At 33.3% G+C, this 15,307-nt stretch overlaps 1 protein-coding gene across 4 annotated transcripts in view; it reads left to right on the top strand.

Moving 5' to 3' along the window:
* Positions 1 to 15,307, top strand: part of LOC143255562 (sodium/mannose cotransporter SLC5A10-like) — a 66,144-nt gene that overhangs the window by 34,604 nt on the left and 16,233 nt on the right. For all 4 annotated transcript variants that reach the window (XM_076511404.1, XM_076511407.1, XM_076511406.1 and 1 more), the window contains 3 exons: positions 694 to 829; positions 4,578 to 4,685; positions 5,392 to 5,542. In XM_076511404.1, coding sequence (XP_076367519.1) covers positions 694 to 829; positions 4,578 to 4,685; positions 5,392 to 5,542 — 395 coding nt within the window. The remainder of the gene's footprint in view (positions 1 to 693; positions 830 to 4,577; positions 4,686 to 5,391; positions 5,543 to 15,307) is intronic.

Genomic DNA, 15,307 nt, shown 5'->3' with positions numbered 1-15,307 from the left:
CTCAGTAGTTTGGTCTCAAATAGAAACGTTAAGTTCAAATTCCCCTCGTGGGAATTTTTTATAACATTTTAAATTATTAACTCATCGTCTTTAGAACAAGATATTACAGTATTAAAATTCTAAAAGGGCTGGATTTTTAAGTTATTTTTATATATTTATAATCATACATACATAAAGCATTTTGAATATCTAGGAAAAATTCCAATAAATTTGTGAATTACGCAAATTTCTTACCATCACAGGTAATAAATAACATAGTTTGACCTTTGACCCTGTAGGAATATTTGTTCGAAAATCTATGACTATGAATTTAGAGTAGAGCATATTTAACAGCAAATAGTAGATCTACTCTTGTAATTATAAATTTAAATAATAGTTATATATATAAAATTACTACTTCTTAACTAATATGCTATTTATTATTTAATATAGTATATTTAATCTTATATTTATGAAATTAAATGAAACATTATTAAGCAATAAATAATATATTTACTGTGATAACTTACAATTTAAATGGAAAATTTAAATAATAAGTAATAAATTTACCCTTATAAGTATCAATTTAAATAAAAATATATTATCCTAAAATTTAAATAATAAGTAATAAATTTACCCTTATAAGTATCAATTTAAATAAAAATATATTTTCCTAAAATATCTTCTACACCTCTTTGTTATCTCTGTTTTAAGGTATTTGTTCAGCGCACTCTATCGGCTAAAAATTTGTGTCATGCCAAAGGAGGATGTATTCTGGCCGGCTATTTGAAAATTTTGCCTTTATTTTTGGTCGTTTTTCCGGGTATGGCTGCTAGAGTTCTTTTTCCAGGTTTGAACTTTTCCGTTTTATTTTTCCTTACCTTATATTTTATTATTCAGGAGAATTAATATTGTTTTTACTATAATTCTTCTACTGCTACGTTATAAGAACATGCATTAACCTTAACTTAAGCTAGCATAATACCAGCTATTAAAATTTAGTGCTGGTTAGAGCGAGGCTAATGACTGATTTGTTATTTTTTGGTTGTAAAAAGTTATTTTAAGGATTATCTAGTCTTGGTTTGGTTTCTTTTGAATTTCGCGCAAAGCTACACGAGGGCTATCTGCGCTAGCCGTTCCTAATTTAGCAGTGTATGACTAGAGGGAAAGCCAACTCTTGGACTACTCTTTTACCAACGAATAGTGTGATTGAGTGTTACATTATAACGCTCCCACAGTTTAAAGTGCGAGCATGTTTGGTGTGACACGGATTGGAATACGCGACCCTCCATTATCTAGTCCAGAGGAAAATTAGCTAGTCAACACCACCCACCGCTAAGTATTAAGACACTGTTTATCAATCAAAAATGGAATTAACCATCACATTATAACGCTCCAGGGCGTTGAACTTTGATTTCGCGACCCATAGATTGCAAGTCGACTGCACCAGGCCATGCCATACCCCAGAATGAAGGAGTTAAATAAAGTTTTATCTTTTGTATTATAAAATGATACTCAAGCATATAGCTTAACCACAATATATTCTGTTAGATGAATTTACTTTTACTCTTTGTTACAATTCATATATCATATCTCACATTTCACATATATGATTTTTGAATTAAAGTATTTAGCAGTTTTATTAATTATTCTTCTATCTACTCTTACTGAATCCGGCTTTCCTCGCTACTTAACATAGTACCTTCAAATTATACTCACTACAGCATTTAGCCTCACCTGCAGGGGAACATCACCCACAAAACCGATCGATACAGAGCGCATTTAGATTTGCTTTTTTTTGTTAAGCGCACAAAAGTACACGAGTATCAAAACAGTTTGAAAAACCCTATTCGCCTTTAATATAGAAGGTATTTAGGTGTATTAAAGATTTAGATTTGTCTAGCCATTTTAACGTGAATATTATCCAACTGAGAACAGCCATTTTGTCATATTACAAAACCCTGTCTTACTTTAAGTGTCTTATATTTGCAAAAACAGTTTGTTAATAATCATCTTGTTTTTAGAGCAATATTTATGTGGTCCCGAATTAAATAATCGTTTTTTACTTCAGCTAAAACCTAGTTTTGTATTACTCCTCACCTTTAACTATATATATCAGTTATAATCTAACTGTAACTTCTCCCTACTTATAATCAGTTACAATCTGACTTTATACTTCTTAACAGGTGGTTGTTAGAAGATGTTTGCTGCTTCAGTTATCTTTCATCTCGGCAAAATCACCGATTTCAAGTTGTGGATAGGAACTCTGGGCTCACCAGCCTACCTCAGCTACAAATCTTGATTATTGTTTTGTTAATGTTAGCATGAATTATTCCCGCATTAACACAATTACTTTTGAGTCATTTCATTGGTTTGACTTTATATTGGCAACTAGTTAGGTCACATTAGGAGTATTGTGTCCAGTCATTGGTTCTTAACGTTAAGAACACTGAATTACTGAATAGGGTTCGGAGGAGAGCTACTGTAATGATTCTTAGGATGGAAAGTCTGTTATAAGAGAAGAGGTTAAGATATCTAAAATTATCATATTTTGAAAAAGAAGAGTTATGGAAGATCTGATTGTAGTGTTTAAGATTCCTAAGAGAATTGATAGTGTTAATGAAACATCATTTTCATATTTAATAGTGAGAATATTAGAACAAGAAGACATAAATATAAATTTGGACAGGGTAGAAGTCATCTTCATTTAAGACAGTTTTATTTTCCAAATAGGTGGTTTGTTGGTGGGTTGTCTTCGGATGTTGTAAAAGCAGTAAATTTAAGTGAATTTAAAAAACATTCTAAGTGAATGACTGATAAAGTCATTTGTCATTTAATAAATGTATTATTTATTAAATAATAGTTTAATAAATGACTGATAAAGTCATTTACTAAAAAAATTAGTTTAATTTCAAGAATGGAACAGCTGTTATGTACCAGTAGAACCAATGCTGTCCCAAAACGTTGTGTTATGTTAAAGACCGTGTAATTTGTATAGAAGGTCACAATCATTGATGAAAATACTATTTTTTCTTTCTTTCTTTCTTTGAAGTTAAACACAAAACTATTTGTGTCTCGCTCGCTGGTCACTTGGTTTCTAGTGTTCTATGCCCGCATACATGCCATCGTCCCACTAGGGGCTTGTTCTTTGGAATGGGTTGCCTTCGGGTGTTGTAAAGACAGCAAATGCAAGTCAGGTTAAGAGAAAGCGTGATAAATATATGAAAGATAAGTGCTAGCTTTTAGAGTTCATTTATTTTATAGTTTTAGTTTAATTTAGAAGATGGGACAGCTTAGGACAGCCGAACCTTAATGTTAACGAAAACTTTGGTCCTTAACTTGTAGACAGAAGTATAATTTTCTAACAACAGAAGAGGGGAAAAGTCTTTACGATGTTATGTTTATTTCACTTTCGATTTGTTATAATACATGACCAACAACAGTTACCCTGGAACATTTTTGTTTCGTAATAGCCTAAGTTGTATTCTCCAGAAAATAACATGGACACACGTTCTGTGAACTCTTCTGTACAACCCCTGTACTTTGTACAGGCTGTTTTGATAAAGTAAATGACAGCTCAAATATTAGATCCTAAGGCCGTTTTAATAAATATAATGAAACCTGTAGATACTTCATTTTTTCCAGAGAAATATATTTGCACATTTTTATATTTGTTTACTTTGATTTCAGTTACTTTTAATTGTATGAAATGTATACAATGTATACAAATTGTATACAATGTTTACAGAAGCCATTAATTAATCTATATATTTTTCCTTTTGTGTCTTATTAGTTTTAATTATTTTTACGTCCAGTGCTATAAGGAGTAAATTTGATTATCAGAAACTAATTTCTAATTATTTATAATTAAATCTGTTTTTCTTTTTTTTTGGGCCTGGCATGGCCAGGTAGTTAAGGCGCTAGACTCGTAATATAAGGGTTGTATGTTCGAATCCCCGTCACACCAAACATGCTCGCCCTTTCAGCCGTGTGGGCGTTAAAATGTGACGTCAATCCCACTATTCATTGGTGAAAGAATATCCCAAGAGTTGGTGATGGGTGGTGATGACTAGCTGTCTTCCCTCTAGTCTTACACCGCTAAATTAGGGACGGCTAGAGCGAAATTCAAAACAAAGAAACAATCTTCTTTTTTAGTGTCTTAGCCTTACGCACAGGCCTGGTTTGACTTGGTGGCTATGGCACTCTACTCGCAACCTTGGGCTCGAATCCCATTACCGAACAGCTTATTCTTGCAGCTTTGCGGATATTATTATGTGAAAGTGAAGCAAGATATTCGATTAAAGTAGTTTGACAGGTGGTGGTGTCGACTAATCCATTACTTCCAACTTATGGACGAGTATTGTACATAGTCCTCGAGTAGCTCTTCTCAACTCAACCAACAAATACACCTTATGTATACTTTTATACTTTATATTTAAATTGTTTTTTTCAAAGTTTATGTTGCTAAACAACTTTCTTATAGTTCTATTAGTTCCTGCAAAAACTACAAACAATTTGTGTACCAACTAAATTTACGTCTAAAAGAAAGTCTGCTAAAATTTCATTTTGTAATTGATAAAACTAATGTTTCTTTGCAGATGAGGTTGGTTGTTCCAAACCGGAAGTATGTAAAGAAATATGTGGAAGCGAAAACGGATGCACGAATATTGCTTATCCGTTACTGGTGATTCATCTAATGCCTCCTGGTATGTAAACAGTTGTTGTTTGTTATTAAGCACAAAGCTTCACAAAGACTTAACCGTGCTGTTTATACCACGAGTATACGAAATCCGGTTTCTAGCACTATAAATATCATAGACACTGGTAGTGGTAGGGCATGGAAACAGTAACGTTCCATTGTTTGTTTTAGGTAGACTTCTTTGTTTATTAGACAGAGAAATGACTGCACTAAGTAGTTTTTATACTTATTTGTTAAGAAACAGGAAGGTAATTTCATTTTTAAATGCCTTATGGTTATTTTGTAAAATATGTTAAATATATATGTTTTTCCAGCATTTAAAAGTACGCTGTAAGTCATTTGTTTCCATTAAAAAATAAAACTTTGTAAGATAATGCAGTATGTTTCAAAAACTGAAATGGCAAACATTATTATTATTATCATTAGAAGAAAAACACTGTCGATTTCTTCAAACAAAATCATTTAGGAAATATTTTTGTAAATTTACAAGTTGTAAAACATAGAATTTTTAAGAGAGCTGCTTCCATCTTGTTTCTTGAGCTTTAGTCTCCATACTGAATGTGGTACCACTCAAGAAACAAAAGAGAATCACTCAAGACATCCAACACCGTAATGTCTACGCTCTCCAGCTTGATAATAAAATATTTTATCTACTTTTAAAACTAATTAAGGAACACAGATCTAATTATTTTTTCCTTTCCCGTTGATTTTAGGCGCCACAGGTTTAATGCTAGCCACCATGATGGCAGCATTAGTGACGTCACTAACTTCCGTGTTCAACAGTAGTTCTACTTTGTTTGCTCTCGATATCTGGACAAGAATACGGAAAGGAGCGTCCGAAATGGAGGTTCTTATTGTTGGACGGTAGATCTTTTTTATTTCTGTTTTAATTATACAAGCCTATTATACACACACACTTATATATTTCTTGTTACTCGGAATGTGTTATTAATCGTTAAAAATACTAGAACAATGTGTTATACAGTATTGGAAATAATTATGAGAACAGTATGAAAAAGGAACTAAAAAGCAAATACTACTGACATGTCATCCTCGTATGAAAATAAATTACACTGCAGTGTAGCAATGTGTTGATAGTTCAAGTTGGCTTATAACCAATCAGAAAGTTCCAAATAAATACTAAATCTACAAAATACAGGCAGTCTTAATATGCCCAGTGGTAGTATTGTGATGATTCTAGTCATACCTACCAGGAATTAAGTATTGCATGACCAGTGTTCTGGTTGGTGAAAGATACTCAAAGAGAAAGATTGCTAAAACTCCATGTTTCAGTAGGAACTGTCTGCAAGATTCTGTAAAGGACACATGAAATTAGTAATAAATGATGTCGAAGTAAAAAACCAAAACCTTACAAAAGTGACGTAAGTTATCTCACTATAAGGTCTGTGGCCATTCAGTACAGAGCTGGAGAATGACGTTGTTGTATATACAGGTGTGAATGTTACCCCGAAAACAGAAAAATTAGCATGAGCAAGAAGTGGCCGTGTTTTGCATGTATCAGTCTTAAACACAAAAAAACAAAAACACGCACTCTTGTAAAGAGGAAACAATAAAGTTTGAAATGGACATTTAACAACATACATGTGGAAATGTGTATACACTCTTCTGATGAAATACAAGTCCGAATTGTTTCGTAACAATCAACAATTGTCTTTTCGATGGAAAAGAAAAAAGTAGAATCATAAACAATAAAAGGCATCTAGAGTAAAGCATGGTGAAAGATCAGTACAAGTTCGAGATAGTATCGCATCCCGTGGTATTCATAACGCACACAAAACTAGTGGTACCCTAAGAGTTGACGAACAGGTTCAGATTGTGATACATCGTGCTATTCCCTCAGGGAAATTATTCATTTGCTGAGAATAAATCTTCGATAAAAAATGATATTTTCAAGATATAGAGGGCAGTGAAATATACACAACCATTGCATTGGTTTAACAAGTGTTTATGTGAGATTTCTTGAAACTGTGTGCGTTTTGAAATAATTTGGTTCAATAGACGAACAAAACCAAGTGTTGAATTTGTTGACTAATGTTCCTCATATAAAACGATATTCTACGTTTGTATATTGATCAAGTTTGTGTTTTTCTTTCACCAAAGCAACTTCGGGCTAACTGCTTCGAACACTTAATTTTAGCATTGTAACTCCGTAAACTTATCGCTGTTTTAGTTGGGATTCTTTATCAACTCCGCAACGCTATGAAAACATGACAGAAAACTGGCCGCTGTTAACAACAGCTAACAAGTTGGGCTACTCTTTTACCAACACAGTGGAATTGAGCGTCATGTAATAACGCAACGCTCCTACTGCTCAAATGGGCGAGTCAAACGCCCTAATAACCTGGCCCATTAAGTTAAAAGTAATTATTTAATATAAAGAAACGATATGAATTTAATGGTGATGTGGAATTCTGGGTGCTTATTTGTAATTTAGTGGTCGTCTAGAATCCTGAGTGCTTATTGGTAAATTAGTGGTGTAGAATCCTGAGTGCTTATTGATAATTTAGTGGTGGTCTAGAATCCTGAGCGCTTATTGATAATTTTCTAGTAGTGTAGAATTTTGAGTGCTTATTGATAATTTACTGGTGGTCTAAAATCCAGAGTGCTTATTGATAGTTTAATGGCGATCTAGAACCCTGTGTGATTATTGTTAATGTAGAGATTGTCTAGAATCCTGAGTGTTTATTGGTAATTTAGTTTTGGTGTAGAATCCTGAGTGTTTTTTTGGTAATTTAGTGGTGGTATAGAATCTTGAACGCTTATTGATAATTTAGTGGTGGTGAAGAAACCTAAATTTTTATTCCTACTTTAGTCGTGATGTAGAATCCTGAGTGCTTATTGATAATTTAGTTGTGGTGTAGAATCCTGTGTGTTTATTGGTAATTGAGTGGTTGACTACAATCCTGAGTGCTTATTGGTATTTTAGTAGAGGTGTGGAATCGTGAGTGTTCTTTGGTAATTTAGTTGTGGTTTAGAATACTGAGCGCTTATTGATAATTGTTTGGTGGTCTAGAATTCAGAGTTCTTATTGATAATTTAGTGGTGGCCTAGAATACAAAATGCTTATTGATAATTTAGTGGTGCTCTAGAATCCTGAGTGCTTGTTGGAAATTTAGTGGTGGTGAAGAATCCTGAGTGTTTATTGGTGAATTAGTGGTGGTCTAGAAACCAGAGTGCTTATTGATAGTTTAGTGGTGTTCTAGAAGTTTGAGTGCTTATTAATAATTTACTGGTTGTGAATAATCCAGAGTGTTTATTGGTAATTTAGTATTGGTGTAGAATCCTAAGTGATTTTGGTAATTTAGTGGTAGTCTAGAATGTTGAAAGATTATTGATAATTTAGTGGTGCTCTAGAATAATGAGTTTACATTGATAATTTAATGGTTGTCTAGAATCGTGAGTGTTTATTGGTAATTTAGTGGTGGTCTAGAATCCTGAGCGCTTATTGATAATTTTGTTGTGGTGTAGAATCCTGAGTGTGTAATGATAATTTAGTTGTGGTCTAGAGTCGTGAGTAGTTATTGGTAATTTAGTGGTGGTCTAAAATCCTGAGGCCTTTTTGGTAATATAGTGGTGTTGTAGAATTCTGAATGCTTATTGATAATTTAGTGGTGATGTAGAATCCTGAGTGCTTATTGGTGATTTAGTGATGGTCTAAAATCCTGAGTGCTTATTGATAATTTAGTTGTGGTCTAGAATCGTGAGTAGTTTTTGGTAATTTAGTGGTTGTTTAGAATCCTGAGTGCTTATTGGTAAATTAGTCGTGTAGAATCCTGAGCGCTTATTGATAATTTAGTTGTGGTTTAGAATTCTGAACTCTTTATGATAATTCAGTAGTGTTCTGGAATCCTTAGTGCTAATTGATCAATTATTGGTGGTGTAGAATCCTGACAACTTATTGATAATTTACTGGTGTTGTAGAATTCTCAGTGGATATTGATAATTTTGTTGTGGTCTATAATACTGAGGGCTTATGGATAATTTACTGGCTGGCTAGAATAATGAGTTTTTATTGATAATTTAGTGGTGGTGTAGAATCCTGAGTGCTTATTGATAATTTAGTGGTTGTCTAGAATTGTGAGTGCTTATTGGTGATTCAGTGGTTGAGTAGGATCCAAAGTGTTTATTGGAAATTTCGTGGTGGTCTAGAATCCTGAGTTCTTATTGGTAATATAGTTGTGGTGTAGAATGCTGAGTGCTTATTGATAATTTAGAGTTGGAGTACAATCCTGATCGCTTATTGATAATTTAGTGGTAGAAAAGAAACCTTAGTTTTTATTGCTAATTTAGTCGTGATGTAGAATCCTGAGTGATTATTGATAATTTAGTTGTTGTGTATAATCCTGTGTGTTTATTGGTAATTTAGTGGTTGACTACAATCTTGAGTGCTTATTTGTATTTTAGTAGAGGTGTAGAATCGTGAGAGTTTTTTAATACTTTAGTTGTAGTCTAGAATCCTGAGTTCTTATTGATAATTTAGTGGTGGGCTAGAATACAAAATGCTTATTGATAATTTAGTGGTGGTCTGGAATCCTGAGTGCTTATTGGTAATTTAGTGGTGGTGTAGAATCCTGAGGGTTTATTGGTGAATTAGTTGTAGTCTTGAATCCAGAATGCTTGTTGATAGTTTAGTGGTGTCATAGACGTTTGAGTGCTTATTAATAATTTAGTGGTTGTGAATAATCCTGAGTGTTTATTTGTAATTTAGTATTGGTGTAGAATCCTAAGTGATTTTGGTAATTTAGTGGTAGTCTAGAATGTTGAAAGCTTATTGATAATTTATTGGTGTTCTAGAATAATGAGTATTTATTGATAATTTATTGCTGGTGTAAAATTTTGAGATCTTAATGGTAATTGAGTGGTTGTCTAGAATTGTGAGTGCTTATTCATAAGTAGGCGGTGGACAAGAATCCTGAGTGCTTATTGGTTATATAGTGGAGTTGTAGAATCGTGAGTGTTTTTTTTCTAATTTAGGTGTGGTCAAGAATCCTGAGCGCTTCTTGATAATTTGGTAGTGGTCTAGAATCCTCAGTGTTTATTGGTAATTTAGTGATGGTTTAGAATCCAGTGTGCTTATTGATAGTTTAGTGGTTTTCTAGAAGCGAGAGTGCTAATTTATAATTTAGTGGTTGTGTATAATCCTGAGTGTTTATTGCTAATTTAGTGGTGGTCTAGAATGTTGAAAGCTTATTCCTAATTTAGTGGGGGTCTAGAATAATGAGTTTTTATTGATAATTTAGTTGTGGTCTTGAATCCTGAGTTGTTATTTGTAATTAAGTGGTTGTTTAGAATCCTGAGTGCTTATTGGTAAATTAGTGGTGTAGAATCCTGAGTGCTTATTGATAATTTAGTGGTGGTGTAGAATCTTGAGCGCTTATTGATAATTTACTGTTAGTGTAGAATCCTGAGTGCTTATTCTTAATTTAGTTGTGGTTTAGAATTCTGCGCTCTTTATAATAATTCAGTGGTGTTCTAGAATTTTGAGTGCTAATTGATTAATTAGTGGTGGTGTAGAATCCTGATCTCTTTATAATAATTCAGTGGTGTTCTAGAATCCTGAGTGCTAATTCATCAATTAGTGGTGGTGTAGAATCCAGACAGCTTATTGATAATTTACTGGTGGTGTAGAATCCTCAGTGGATATTGATAATTTAGTTTTGGTCTATAATACTGAGCGCTTATTGATAATTTACTGGTGGACTAGAATAATGAGTTTTTATTGATAATTTAGTATTGGTGTAGAATGCTGAGTGCTTATTGATAATTTAGAGTTGGAGTACAATCCTGATCGCTTATTGATAACTTAGTTGTGGTGTAGAATCCCGACTGCTTATTGATAATTTCGATGTCGTATAGAAACCTGAGTGCTTGTTGATAATTTTGTGGTGGTTACGAACCGTGAGTGCCTATTTATAACTTCGTAGTGTTGTACAATCCTGAGCGCTAATTGATAATTTTGTGGTTGTGTAGAAACCTGAGTGCTTATTGATAATTTAGAGGTGTTTAGAATCCTGAGTTCTTATTGATAATTTAGTGGTGGTCTAGAATCTTGAGTGCATGTTGGTAATTAAGTGGTGGTGTAGGATCCTGAGTGTTTATTGGTGAATTAGTGGTGGTCTAGAATCCAGAGTGCTTATTGATAGTTTTGTGGTGTTCTAGAAGTTTGGGTACTTATTAATAATTTAGTGGTTGTGAATAATGCTGAATGTTTATTGGCAATTTAGTGCTGGTCTGGAATCCAGAGTGTTTATTGGTAATTTAGTATTGGTGTAGAATCCTAAGTGATTTTGGTAATTTAGTGATAGTCTAGAATGTTGAAACTTATTGATAATTTAGTGGTGCTCTAGAATAATGAGTTTTCATTGATAATTTAGTGGTTTTCTAGAATCGTGAGTGCTTATTGGTAATTTAGTGGTGGTCTAGAATCCTGAGCGCTTATTGATAATTTAGTTGTGGTCTAGAATCCTCAGTAGTTATTGGTAATTTAGTTGTTGTTTAGAATCCTGAGTGCTTATTGGAAAATTAGTGGTGTAGAATCCTGAATGCTTATTGATAATTTAGTTGTGGTTTAGAATTCTGAGCTCTTTATGATATTTCAGTGGTGTTCTAGAATCCTGAGTGCTAATTGATCAATTAGTGGTGGTGTAGAATCCTGAGAGGTTATTGATAATTTACTGGTGGTGTAGAATCCTCAGTGGATATTGATAATTTAGTTGTGGTGTATAATACTGAGCGCTTATTGATAATTTACTGGTGGACTAGAATAATGAGTTTTTATTGATAATTTAGTATTGGTGTAGAATGCTGAGTGCTTATTGATAATTTAGAGTTGGAGTACAATCCTGATCGCTTATTGATAACTTAGTTGTGGTGTAGAATCCCGACTGCTTATTGATAATTTCGATGTCGTATAGAAACCTGAGTGCTTGTTGATAATTTTGTGGTGGTTACGAACCGTGAGTGCCTATTTATAACTTCGTAGTGTTGTACAATCCTGAGCGCTAATTGATAATTTTGTGGTTGTGTAGAAACCTGAGTGCTTATTGATAATTTAGAGGTGTTTAGAATCCTGAGTTCTTATTGATAATTTAGTGGTGGTCTAGAATCTTGAGTGCATGTTGGTAATTAAGTGGTGGTGTAGGATCCTGAGTGTTTATTGGTGAATTAGTGGTGGTCTAGAATCCAGAGTGCTTATTGATAGTTTAGTGGTGTTCTAGAAGTTTGAGTGCTTATTAATAATTTACTGGTTGTGAATAATCCAGAGTGTTTATTGGTAATTTAGTATTGGTGTAGAATCCTAAGTGATTTTGGTAATTTAGTGGTAGTCTAGAATGTTGAAAGATTATTGATAATTTAGTGGTGCTTTAGAGTAATGAGTTTACATTGATAATTTAATGGTTGTCTAGAATCGTGAGTGTTTATTGGTAATTTAGTGGTGGTCTAGAATCCTGAGCGCTTATTGATAATTTTGTTGTGGTGTAGAATCCTGAGTGTTTAATGATAATTTAGTTGTGGTCTAGAGTCGTGAGTAGTTATTGGTAATTTAGTGGTGGTCTAAAATCCTGAGGCCTTTTTGGTAATATAGTGGTGTTGTAGAATTCTGAATGCTTATTGATAATTTAGTGGTGATGTAGAATCCTGAGCGCTTATTGATAATTTAGTTGTGGTTTAGAATTCTGAACTCTTTATGATAATTCAGTAGTGTTCTGGAATCCTTAGTGCTAATTGATCAATTATTGGTGGTGTAGAATCCTGACAACTTATTGATAATTTACTGGTGTTGTAGAATACTCAGTGGATATTGATAATTTTGTTGTGGTCTATAATACTGAGGGCTTATTGATAATTTACTGGCGGGCTAGAATAATGAGTTTTTATTGATAATTTAGTGGTGGTGTAGAATCCTGAGTGCTTTTTGATAATTTAGTGGTTGTCTAGAATTGTGAGTGCTTATTGGTGATTCAGTGGTTGAGTAGGATCCAAAGTGTTTATTGGAAATTTCGTGGTGGTCTAGAATCCTGAGTTCTTATTGGTAATATAGTTGTGGTGTAGAATGCTGAGTGCTTATTGATAATTTAGAGTTGGAGTACAATCCTGATCGCTTATTGATAATTTAGTTGTGATGTAGAATCCTGAGTGTTTTTTGGTAATTTAGTGGTGGTGTAGAATCTTGAGCGCTTATTGATAATTTACTGTTAGTGTAGAATCCTGAGTGCTTATTCTTAATTTAGTTGTGGTTTAGAATTCTGCGCTCTTTATAATAATTCAGTGGTGTTCTAGAATTCTGAGTGCTAATTGATTAATTAGTGGTGGTGTAGAATCCTGATCTCTTTATAATAATTCAGTGGTGTTCTAGAATCCTGAGTGCTAATTCATCAATTAGTGGTGGTGTAGAATCCAGACAGCTTATTGATAATTTACTGGTGGTGTAGAATCCTCAGTGGATATTGATAATTTAGTTTTGGTCTATAATACTGAGCGCTTATTGATAATTTACTGGTGGACTAGAATAATGAGTTTTATTGATAATTTAGTATTGGTGTAGAATGCTGAGTGCTTATTGGTAATTTAGAGTTGGAGTACAATCCTGATCGCTTATTGATAACTTAGTTGTGGTGTAGAATCCCGACTGCTTATTGATAATTTCGATGTGGTATAGAAACCTGAGTGCTTGTTGATAATTTTGTGGTGGTTACGAACCGTGAGTGCCTATTTATAACTTCGTAGTGTTGTACAATCCTGAGCGCTAATTGATAATTTTGTGGTTGTGTAGAAACCTGAGTGCTTATTGATAATTTAGAGGTGTTTAGAATCCTGAGTTCTTATTGATAATTTACTGGTGGCCTAGAATACAAAATGCTTATCGATAATTTATTGGTGGTCTAGAATTCTGAGTGCTTATTGATAATTTAGTGGTAGTCTAGAATGTTTACAAAGCTTGTTTATAATTTAGTGGTGGTTTAGAATAATGAGTCTTTTTATTGATAATTTAGTAATGATATAGAATACTGAGGGATTATTGATAATTTAGTGGTTGTCTAGAACCCTGAATGTTTTTGTGGTAATTTAGTGTTGGTCTATAATCTTGACGCTTATTATAATTTAGTGGTTCTCTAGAATAATGAGGTTTTATTCATATTTTAGTGGTGCTCTAGAATAATGAGTTTTTATTCATAATTTAGTGGTGGTCTAGAATCCTGAGCGCTTTTGATAATTTAGTGGTGGTGTAGAATGCTGAGTGTTTATTGATAATTTAGTGGTTTTCTAGAATCGTGAGTAGTTATTGGTAATTTAGTGGTTGTTTAGAATCCTGAGTGCTTATTGGTAAATTAGTGGTGTAGAATCCTGAGCGCTTATTGATAATTTAGTGGTCGTCTAGAATGCTGAGTGCTTATTGATAATTTAGTTGTGGTGTAGAATTCTGTGTGTTTATTGGTAATTAAGTGGTTGACTACAATCCTGAGTGCTTATTGTTTATTTAGTAGAGGTGTAGAATCGTGAGTGTTTTTTGGTAATTTAGTTGTGGTTTAGAATCCTGAGCGCTTATTGATAACTGTTTGGTGGTCTAGAATTCAGAGTTCTTATTGATAATTTAGTGGTGGCCTAGAATACAAAATGCTTATTGATAATTTAGTGGTGCTCTAGAATCCTGAGTGCTTGTTGGAAATTTAGTGGTGGTGAAGAATCCTGAGTGTTTATTGGTGAATTAGTGGTGGTCTAGAATCCAGAGTGCTTATTGATAGTTTAGTGGTGTTCTAGAAGTTTGAGTGCTTATTAATAATTTACTGGTTGTGAATAATCCAGAGTGTTTATTGGTAATTTAGTATTGGTGTAGAATCCTAAGTGATTTTGGTAATTTAGTGGTAGTCTAGAATGTTGAAAGATTATTGATAATTTAGTGGTGCTTTAGAGTAATGAGTTTACATTGATAATTTAATGGTTGTCTAGAATCGTGAGTGTTTATTGGTAATTTAGTGGTGGTCTAGAATCCTGAGCGCTTATTGATAATTTTGTTGTGGTGTAGAATCCTGAGTGTTTAATGATAATTTAGTTGTGGTCTAGAGTCGTGAGTAGTTATTGGTAATTTAGTGGTGGTCTAAAATCCTGAGGCCTTTTTGGTAATATAGTGGTGTTGTAGAATTCTGAATGCTTATTGATAAATTAGTGGTGATGTAGAATCCTGAGCGCTTATTGATAATTTAGTTGTGGTTTAGAATTCTGAACTCTTTATGATAATTCAGTAGTGTTCTGGAATCCTTAGTGCTAATTGATCAATTATTGGTGGTGTAGAATCCTGACAACTTATTGATAATTTACTGGTGTTGTAGAATACTCAGTGGATATTGATAATTTTGTTGTGGTCTATAATACTGAGGGCTTATTGATAATTTACTGGCGGGCTAGAATAATGAGTTTTATTGATAATTTAGTGGTGGTGTAGAATCCTGAGTGCTTTTGATAATTTAGTGGTTGTCTAGAATTGTGAGTGCTTATTGGTGATTCAGTGGTTGAGTAGGATCCAAAGTGTTTATTGGAAATTTCGTGGTGGTCTAGAATCCTGAGTTCTTATTGGTAATATAGTTGTGGTGTAGAATGCTGAGTGCTTAT

The sequence above is a fragment of the Tachypleus tridentatus genome, chromosome 7 (assembly GCF_004210375.1).
Source record: "Tachypleus tridentatus isolate NWPU-2018 chromosome 7, ASM421037v1, whole genome shotgun sequence".
NCBI classification, from domain to species: Eukaryota; Metazoa; Arthropoda; class Merostomata; order Xiphosura; family Limulidae; genus Tachypleus; species Tachypleus tridentatus.
The sequence above is the reverse complement of the archived record's forward strand: the minus strand, read 5'-3'. Positions and strand labels throughout refer to the sequence as shown.